Source organism: Coffea arabica, chromosome 4e (assembly GCF_036785885.1).
Source record: "Coffea arabica cultivar ET-39 chromosome 4e, Coffea Arabica ET-39 HiFi, whole genome shotgun sequence".
Classification (NCBI taxonomy): Eukaryota; Viridiplantae; Streptophyta; class Magnoliopsida; order Gentianales; family Rubiaceae; genus Coffea; species Coffea arabica.
Window position 1 is genome coordinate 13625426 of NC_092317.1, and position 10514 is coordinate 13635939.

General features: G+C 33.2%; 1 protein-coding gene across 2 annotated transcripts; it reads right to left on the reverse strand.

Moving 5' to 3' along the window:
- Window positions 1–223: 223 nt before the first annotated feature.
- On the reverse strand, window positions 224–3117 carry LOC113741700 (uncharacterized). Of its 2 annotated transcripts, none has more exons than XM_027269295.2 (5): window positions 2839–3117; window positions 1691–1936; window positions 1428–1509; window positions 668–780; window positions 224–560 (listed from the first exon to the last, which is right to left on the reverse strand). In XM_027269295.2, the coding sequence occupies exons 1-5, from the start codon at window positions 3096–3098 to the stop codon at window positions 440–442; spliced, it is 822 nt and encodes a 273-aa protein (XP_027125096.1). In that variant the 5' UTR covers window positions 3099–3117; the 3' UTR covers window positions 224–439. The 2 variants fall into 2 exon arrangements, with proteins under 2 accessions (XP_027125096.1, XP_027125095.1); XM_027269294.2 differs by having other exon boundaries at window positions 668–882.
- Window positions 3118–10514: the final 7397 nt, after the last annotated feature.

Genomic DNA, 10514 nt, shown 5'->3' on the forward strand with positions numbered 1-10514 from the left:
AACGGGTGCTTGGAGGGGGGCCTCCCCAGCCCAAGTGGTACCAGGACTTCAACCCCAAGACCAAGTGGTACCAGGACTTCAACCCCAAGACCCTTATCCCAAAGGACCAGGGTTCGAATCCTGGGGAGACCCCCCTCCAAGCACCCGTTGCTGAGGCGGACAAATACACAATTGGCCTCCACACCAGCCTTCACCAAATAATGGTGGAACGTCAACATATCACTTAAGAGGGGAATGAACCAGTATTGTATTGCCTGACTGAAGTTCCACTTGGCGATTTCAAGAAATTATTGTGATCTTCTCCTAAAGCAATTTGCAATTGCAAGCAGTTGTATGTACAATGAGAACGATTCTTGCTCGAGTGTCTAACTGACACAATCCAATCGTTTTCTCAAAGCTCTACCAGCTCTCACAATAATGCATGTCTGAAGCTAAACTTTCAAGAACAATTTGGAGGGTTTACGCACTTATACACAGCGGATGCAGGCTGCTTATAAGTAGGTATGCTGCTAGTGTCAACAAATCTGACTTCACCTGGCCCAAAAGAAAGATCCCTGTGCCTACAAAAACAATAACAGGGACAATCTGTGAAGAGGACATGCTAAAAATTTCTTAATGATGTTCTACATAATGAATCAAAAACAGTATCACAGAAGAGCAGGCTTGCCTTCGGAGATCAAGCCCAACTAAACCAGCTTGTAGGATTGTCAAGTTGTCAGAATCTGGAGAAACGATAATGACTGTGTCCTCAGAGTATTGTGTTTCGAGTATTGACATGAGCTGTGTCACACGAACAAACACGTCTGAGACACTTTCATTTGGTGTTCCATCATCAATAGGTGGTGGCTTGATATTTGGAGAAAGACTATCTGATGCATATACCTGCATCATTTTTCATAGCAGCAACTTCACTAAAGCACCAAGTCTTTGCTAATAGGGCCATAAATAGGGCTGATTTATCATTTCATTGCATGCACCATTAGGGGCTTACCTTCTCTTTCAAACTTTTTGATTGCAAGGAAAAGTGTGGGAAAGTCAAGAACAATTAGATATATATTTTTTCCCTAATGCTTTGCAGAAAAGTAAGAAAATTTTCTTGCCTTTAAATGCACTTCCAGTATATTGTGTCCTGCAACAATTTGCAGGGTTTTGCAAGAAAAAGTAAGTTACACACAATATCCTCAATAACAAAGACTAACCACATATTTCTACCAAGTTCTTTTCCTGTCAGATGAAATGCACAAAAAAGTATTTTCTGTTTCCTTCTGCTCATGTTCCAGCATTATTTTCAAAAAGTGTAATCCTAAAATAAAGACCTCCAAATGCTTAAGCACCTTCTATGGAACTTAGTAAGTATATTAACATACATGATTATCAAATGCTATGAATAATTTAAACACATAAGAGGGCATGATAGATGGTCTCACTTCTGATATAGAATCCAAGTTCTTCCCTTCATATGCTCCCAGTCCACGAGCATCCAAGAAGCTGTACTCAGGGACTATATGGCTGCAACCAATCACAAAAATTCATTAGTCATTATGGCGCATCATTATCCATGATCATCTGAATAAAATGCCTGAACAGAATCAATTCCTGGACTGTGAAACTACCACAAAAAATCCAGTCTATCCATTCATATCACAAGCTATCTTGTTGGATCAACTAAAGTAGCAAATTGCGCTGGTACCTTCTACTAATTCCATTAACAGCAGCGATAATCTCAGCAGCCTGATAAGCCCTTTGAGTAATAGAGGGCCATATCCAGCAATTTGCTTCACAAGCTCCCATTGCTTTTAGTGCTAAAGCAGCCTTAGCTGTCTGCTTCTTCCCTTCCTTTGATAACCCACTATCCACTGACGTTTTAGCAACCGGGTTCGTATTAATTATCCCCAAACTCTCGTATTCTGACTCCCCAGCTCTAACTAAGAAGTACCTTCAATCAATCAACATACCATGGCAATAAAATTAAATCATCTCCAACCAAAATCTAACAAATAATACAGAATGCATTATACTGTGACGTTAAGTACCACAGCTAAGTTTCCACTAACTTGGAGAGGATAGTTTCAGCATAAATCATCAAGAACTAACTGGCCGGATTCAGAAATAAATGTCATTTCTAAATTACTATAAAAACAAACATAGATGCTTGTGAACACACATACAGACAAATAGAGTTAAAAAAGGTGAGAACAATCACTTTCTTGTTAAATGCGTTGAGCAGGCATGATATCCAAGAAAACCAATACCACAATCTACTGACTGCCAACATGAATTTTAAGATAAGATTAACTTAGTTCAATTCACAAATGCATCGAGCAGGCATGATGTCCTATGATGCAGTAATTGTCCTAAACGAAAATTTTAACTGTGTCCTTTTTTTTAATTTAAAGAATGAGGAGAACGGAGATGAAAGGGAGCCTAAGATAAACAAAAAATTTGAAGATTGCAAGAATGGCTAGTTGCTTACTATCCAATTAATCTCCAATTCAAGAATTGTATCTGGAAGCAGAAGAGTCAAAAACTAAGAGAGGATTATACACCATTTTCAAACAAGATTGAACTTGTCAGCTGGAAATTCCACACAAATTAGCAGAAGATGCAGAAATTGATGCAGGAAAATTCACCACCGTAAACTTGAATTGAAGAAAGAATCAATGACCATAACGAATGGAAGCAAACAAACCTTAATCCCTAATGTCAACTCTTCATACACCTACACCAAATTATACGCTTAAAACCAATTCTCAGAAAATTCCTAAAATTTAACAAAATCCCACGTTCAAATAATCTCTAAAGTCCAATATTACATCAGAATGAACATGTTGGAAGTACCTGTTGCTAAGACGAAAAGGGGGCATTTGGAAAAGACCACGAGCCTGTGAAACTTGTACTGAAAAGGGGTCAAAGTTATCATGATTATTTATCTGGGGAGAAGTGAAGAATGGAAGGAGAGTGAACGAAAGGGAGGTTAAGAGGTCCCTGCGGGTAAAGGGTTGAAGGGGATTGTGGAGATTCTTGGGTTCTGGAAGGGGAGAAGGGGAAAGAATTTGTGGTGGCAATGTGGTTTTGGAGGCAAAGGTCGTTACTAGCATTGTTCAGTAATTGGTTGGAGAGTTTAACTGACTTCTGAACTGGTGGAAGAGGTAAGCTATTATACTAAGAGCTTTTTCTTTTTTCTTTTTTTCTTTTTATAATGGGGAGTTGTTTAATTTCAAAATTTCTTTTCTAAAATGGTTCGCAATTAATTTAGATTGAGTTTATTTTAATTTTTTGGTAATTAGTATAGAATTTGAATAGGAATTTTATAAAATTGTACTAGAAAATCTTGAATTTCTATTGTGTGATTAAAGCTAACCCATTATATATAATCATTATGTTAGTATTTATTCCACTGTTTATGATAGTCAAAATCCTACCTTACATATTAAAGAAAGAAATGGTATTTGCATTTATTGTATTATGCATCATGTATGTGATAAAAGTGTGGCCAAAGTGGCGTGGGTCTGTACCTAGGAATCTTTTGTATTTTGTTTGGATTTGATTATACCAACTTCGTCCACTTAGAGCCTATTTGAAATTGTGGTGTTTTAACTAAAAAAACACTTTTCAATTGTAGAAGTACTTTCATGGTGGTGGATAAGATTTGATTTTACGAAGTTCATCCATTTAGAGCCTGTTGAAATTGTGGTGCTTTAATTGAAAAATACATTTAGATGGTAGAAGCACTTTTTATGGTAGGTGTTAAGTATTTTTTTTCATAAATTTAGGAGTAAAATTTTTTGTTCCAAAAACACTTTTCCTTTTTAGCTCAAACTTGAAGTTGGTGTTTTTAGAATAACTTATATGTTTCAAAAAATTAAAACAGAAACTTTTATCATTCATTTTGAACCGAAAAAAGTGATAAGTAAGTTATATTTCAAAAATTCAAAATTAGACATTATACATTACAAAAAAGAACTTTTGCAAGTACGTACCCAAATGGGTTTTCTACTAATTGAAGATATATATATATATTCAGTCATAAATCAATCTCATTTGAGCTTTTAGAAATCATTTTATGGGCTAGCATATTTTTGCCCTTGGTACAGGCATTTTTAAAGCCCAATTTTATTACTTTATAGAGGAAAAAGAATGAACTTTGCAATTCTAGTGACCAGAGCTATTGAATCTTCACATACGTACGTATGCACATACATACATACATACATATATATTAGGGGGAGTGCCTGCGCATCGCGCCGGTGTTTGGTGCCTGTGGGGAAGGAGGTTTTTTTATTGAACAAATAATAGTACATTGTGAGAAGAAATAAAACTTAATATGAAAAGATAAACGATATAATCAATCAATTCACACAGCGTTACAATAAAACTGTGTCAAATTGAAGGTCGTTGATAATGCAGAAATGTAGAGCAACATAGAAAACTAACCTTATTCCAGAATCCCCCACTGAGAGCTCTTTCTTGCTGTTGCTCCAAACCTATAAGATTATAACCAAACCAGACCAATTGAGGTTAGGCAACGCGAAAAATGCTATCTTGCAGTTAGGCAATGCGATAAGAGTCGCTAATTGTAGGTACTAAGAACACGCCGACAAAATTAAGGGAGGAACTGAAAAATTGGGGGGGGGAGGTGAAATCTAATCTCACGCTAAACCACTAGGAGTAGTTGGGACTGAAGAGCATTCTGAGCTGATTAGTATGAAACCAGGTAAAATTATCCCAATCCTAGAATGCGAACAGGGAGAAATTGATAATCAACCGTTTAGGCATTAACATACCAACGGTTCGGCAATTGAATTGGGTGTAATTAATGACGAAATAATAGGTAATTTCAGAGTTGAGCTCAGATGGAAGAGAAAACGATGAGGCAAATCGTTGTAGACAAAGGCAAAAAGGGAAAACTTAACTCCTAAAGCTGAAAGGGGATAAACTGACTAACGTTTGTGGCTCATAAATGCAGATTATAAATGATAGAGAAATGGGTTCCTACCATTGATAGAGAAATCTTTGGCTCATTTCCTAAATCTGATTGCCATTCAAACGTTTGAGACAAAACAACATTTCAAACGGTTATCTGCGGCTGAAAAGGGGAATTATTGGTAGCTAAGGGATATTCCGGTAATTACACCAACATACAAGCATATATGGGTTGTACAAAATGCAAAACCGGTTGCACACTAATTACACATTCCATCACTACCCAGATAGTTCATCAATGATAACTTTAAATGTATTAAAATGGGGTCATTTCAGTAAACATACCCAAATACATGTTTCAATCTTATATAGTATAAGGATATATATATATATATATATAAAAGAAATATTTAGTAATATGTTGGAGAAAAATGAATATCCTTATAGCTAGAAAAAGCCAAATTTGGCTAGATATTTTCCTTGAAATATACAAATCTAATGCAAAACACAAAAAAATTTATGAGGTAGATTACCTTTCTTTATTTGATAAAATACACCATAATTTCATTGATAGAATTTGCAGTAATGGTAGAAATTACATTATACATGTACAATATAATATAACTCAAGAACAACATAAACTATAGATCCAAAAAATTTAATAAAAAATTTTCTTGTAAAAACCTAAACATATTCAAATATTAAATAGAGCATTGTAGGCCCATGAATATCCGTGAATGTCCACAATCACCAGATTTACTAATTAACTGTTTTAGATTCAAATATAATGGTAAGATTTGACATAATAGATCTAAAAAATTCCAAATTTGACAATTAAATCTAAAAAAAATTTAAATCTAATAAAAGAAATAGAAAAATTAAAAAAAATCTCACTACATGGAGAGAAGAAAACTTTCACTAGATTACCTCAAAGAAAAAAAATTTCTCTCTAGAAAATCTTAAGAGAAATTATTACACAAACATTTCAAGATATAAAGCATTGGGAGCAAAGAAGGGAGATCAAGAGACCGAGGATGCATTTGATAAAACTGAAATCTGAAAATTGAAATATGTCTGAAGTCTAAATCTATTAAATTATTAAATTGTTAAATATTAAATCTAATACATTTGAGGTATATCATATTTGGTGATAACTGAATAACATATCACTTAATTTTGAGAGCAAATTTTGCCTAGAAAATTCATTGCCACTTAATTAATTCAGATGTTCAATTTTAGGTTATCAAACGATCTGAATATATTAAGATTTGAATTCATAAAATTTAAGTGTTGAGTTGGATTATCAAACAGGGCATAATTTGTGTTCCTTCCTAGGAAGAAGATGTTTTGTTTCTAAGGAAAAACTGTAGAGAGGGAACCGAATTTAAATTAAAGAGAGAGGGGATCTACTATTAAATGCCTGGCAGATTACCTTCTAAAAACCTATGTTCTGTTAATACATAATGTAATAGTTTTACTAATTATCTTCAAGGAACAACAATTTTTTTAGATATTTAGAAGGACTTTCGTATATGACACTCTAATTTAATGTCTGTAAATTAAATGATGAAGATCTTCAAACAGTTTTTCAACATCTTAATTATATGAATTAATAATTTATAAGCTGTTAGACTTAAATGCATGTTACAAATGTAAAACTTGGATTTTAAATTCAAATTAAGATTATTTGACATGCATCCAACCCTAGCATTGTACATATTTACTCCGTTCCACTTTGATAGTCTTATTTTCCCTTTTCCTTCATTTCAAATTATAGTCCACTTTCTAAATGAAAAATATAGTTAACTTTTAACTTCTCTAAAGTACACTTATTTAATGTATTTTATTATCAGTGAGTATAACCTACCTTATTCAATAATTGTTTTGATTTATACTTCGAATTGTGCAAGTTTTCATTAGTATAGTTGTTGTAATTAATGTAAAGGTATAAAGATTAGTCATATTCCTAATATTAATGTAAGTGTAAGTGTATTTTAAAAAAATAGTAGACTAGATTTATTTTTTAAATAAAGTTAACTAATTTTTTTTTTACTGTGTGAAAACAAAATTAAAACTATCAAAATGGTAGGAAGTGAGCAGAAGAATCACCCTAATTATATATGTAATTATTGTTATCCACCGAATTGCCTTTGAAAGACTTGTTGGTAGGGAACATCGTAATTATATCTGTAATTATTATTGCCAACCCAACTGCTTTTGAAAAGACTAGTTGGTACCTCGTTAGAAATAATGCTGCTATAACATGTTCATTGGGTTCACTTGACACTCGTCTACAGCTTATTGAATCGGAGACAAACTTTTTGCATAAAACTAAAGCAAAAATTTTCTTGTTGTAATAATGTAAGACAAACCCTGGATCTTGCCATCATAATCTATTTCAATAGAGATGAAGTAGCCATATTTACCCCAAAAACGGAAGGTAATAAAGGGCCACACTTGTTTGTTGATTGTAAAAACTATTCCTAAACAGCATTAATTTCTTGCACTGCACAAGTATGACTGTATTCACCAGCTCATACATTTACCTTAGTAAATGCAAGTGGAATGCTTTGATGAAAAAAATGGACTTCTAATTTCTGCTGATAGCTTCCCAAGTTATAGGGCAGAAAAAATTATCCTCGGACTGTTGTCTTAAACTTTGCAAAGATTTATGAAATAGCATAGGTTAATCTCGGTTAAATAATCACACATTTTGATTAGTTAGTGATATTAGTATTTCTAGAAAATCTAGTGAAGAAGGTATGATTAATATTTATAGAAAATCTAGTGGTATTTTATTTTGGGATTTTTTTTTAACTCAAGAGTTTTAAAGAGGGTTTTTTTTTTGGGTAATAAACAAAGAGTGAGCAAGTGTTTAAATTCAAAACTTACCGTTAAAGAGTAAACATCAACTTGCTGTAAAAGGTATTAGATATCTTGGCATTATGAAAATCTATCAGCTAACTGTTTCATTGGGTATACTACAGGGGCCAAATATCAAACTCTGGAAAGCATAAATGCACAAACAACACCTGATATTGGTTTGAATCTTCTGTTACATATTTTTATATTATAGAACTTTTTAAAGGAACAAGTGTCTACTTAAGAGAGATATTTTAAAAGTTAGATACATAATTTTATATTATAGAACCTTTTAAAATAACAAGTGTCTCGTTAAGAGAGATATTTTAAAAGTTTGATTCTAAATCATTATTGAATGGGACACGTATTAATCAAATAGATGGTGTAACAAAGAATCCTTTACCCCTGACATTTTGTCCAGCATCATTTTGCTAATCAGGAAGGCACTGTTTATATGCTTTCTGCTCCTTGGCTTATTTTCTTAGGATGGTATTGATATACCAACTCGTAGTTGAACTTTTATGCTAGTATGAGTATTGAATATTTCAAACGCAACTAGGAAGTCATTTGTACTTTTCAACGTCCCCTATTTCCTTACCTTGAGTCTATCTAGTAATAAAATAGGCTTTCAATATTTTTACAACGTGGAGCTTTAACAATGGTCCTAAATTCGACCAGTAATTCAAAGTAATTGATGCCAGCACAATGTTCCTTGGTTGGAATTCGTAAATTTGCCCAACTATCTTTCCTCTTTTTTTTTTTGCTTTCCAATTACAAAATTTTATTACAAAACTTACTAAAAATCATCCAAGACTCAACAAAATTAGTAGTTTCAGCATAATGTACAAATTCATGTTAAACTTTATTAATCTCACGTGAAATTCAATTAACAACAACGTTTGAAAAACTTGATAAGAAAATACGCAAATCCTCAATTGTCAGACCTAAAATAGAGAAAACATCCTCTCTAATTTTTATTTTTTTTTATAACGATAATATTTGTATAATCTAATCTATCTTATTCTAAATAAAAAAAGAGTCTAAAGAAGTTGTATAAGGATTAACAGATATACAAACCTGACTAAATCAATGAAATACTTTAATACCTCATTTATATATTTTTTCATTACAGGTGAATTTGAATTCTTAACTTACAGCTCCGAGAAGTACCGAGTCCTTTTTTGATGGCCGAGGCAAAGCTTAGTGGTTTCCTCTATAGTTTTTATTACCCTACCTATCCTTTTGCTTTCCGTGAAAAGAAAAGCACACTATTAGTCAATTTTAGGTGTAACACACTATTTTCTTTTGCACAAGGTGATTGATAACTATTTTCTTTTAGCACACTATTTTCTTTTGCACAAGGTGATTGATAACTTGCCACGCTTGTGCTAAGTACAGGACATAGGAAATGAAAGCTGGATTACACAGTGCAACGTGCAAGCCAATACGTGCTCTGATTTTGTAAGTACTATAATTGGTCAAAAATGAAGCATGTCTCATATCTTACACTTTGTACTCCTTCCTGGTATTTCTGATACAGGGTACAAGAATCCAGCAACGCCCCATGACTTTCTCCATTATTTTGTCCCAAAATTGAGCTGTATCCTGCTGTGTCTGTTGGGCTTCGTGTCTGTTGGAATCTATTCTTTGCACTGCAGTACTACTCGTAGCTTGTGCTCAGTGCTCAGTCACTAAGTATTGTTTTCTGCGCATGACTTTAGATTAGATAATGTGGTCCAATAGTCCAAACAGAACCAAATTTGTCAGTCTTCTGCCTCTCAGTCACTGACACGTCTTGGCAGTTTCCTATTGGTCTTCATTTTTTTTAAGTGTAAATTAATCCGGCCACTAACCAAGTTTCAAGCTTAACTCTTCTAGGTGAAATCTTTTACATCAAGGGCATGTTTTTGCAGGTTAAATTTCTCTCAAAATTGTCTAACAAAAAAATGGACGTTTGAGGGGTGGTGCTTTGTTAGCATTAGTTGCCAACTAATTAAAAGGATTTAATTAATAACAGATTCAAAGCATACTTCTATTAGTTCTTCTCCATTTGAAAGTTCAAGGTTGTGTCTGAATCTAATTTGAAAGTATGTTCATGACTTACTACTATTTTTTTTCACATTATGATTCATATGCACGCAAATTAACACAGAATTAATAATCTATTAAAAATATTTGATGGTTCTTGGATATTAGGGAATTTTCCCGCTTGTATTTTGGAGAAGAATAGATGTTTAACATTCGATACAAAAGTTTTATTATCGGGCATAGAGTCGCATTTTCGCATTTTCATCCCGTGCAGAAAAATGCTTCCATTAGTAATGTTTGTTAATAATTATTTGCCTAGTTAAAAAAAGAGGGAGGGGGTTAAAAAAAAAGCACAAACAACATTTAATCTTTTAGATTATATGGATATGGGATTCTCAGAAATGTAATGAGTATAAATTAACTTTGTCTGCCAGCATTGATTTTCTTCCTCTGCAAAGTAGACATGAAAGTGACATGCTCTCAAATATTGAAATTATGGAAACAGGGCTTAAGATTATACAGTTTTAAATTTAACGAAACTAGAAAAGATCTGCAACATGACCTATGTCGTAGTAACTTGAAGAAAGATTCCTTTTTTTCACATCTATTTATACCTAATCTGTCTGCACATTAGATCCGTTTCTTCACTAAAATATATGCATGGATTGAGATATTCTCTGCCAGACTTGATTAATAGTCAA

Excerpts from the sequence above, each read along its gene's own strand:
- LOC113741700 (XM_027269294.2), bottom strand. The coding sequence starts at position 3,098 with ATGCTAGTAACGACCTTTGCCTCCAAAACCACATTGCCACCACAAATT. Across the intron at positions 1,510-1,690 it reads GTTAATGGAATTAGTAGAAG|CCATATAGTCCCTGAGTACA; the intron begins GTACCAGCGCAA and ends GATTGGTTGCAG. Across the intron at positions 883-1,427 it reads ACTTGGATTCTATATCAGAA|GTATATGCATCAGATAGTCT; the intron begins GTGAGACCATCT and ends AAAATGATGCAG.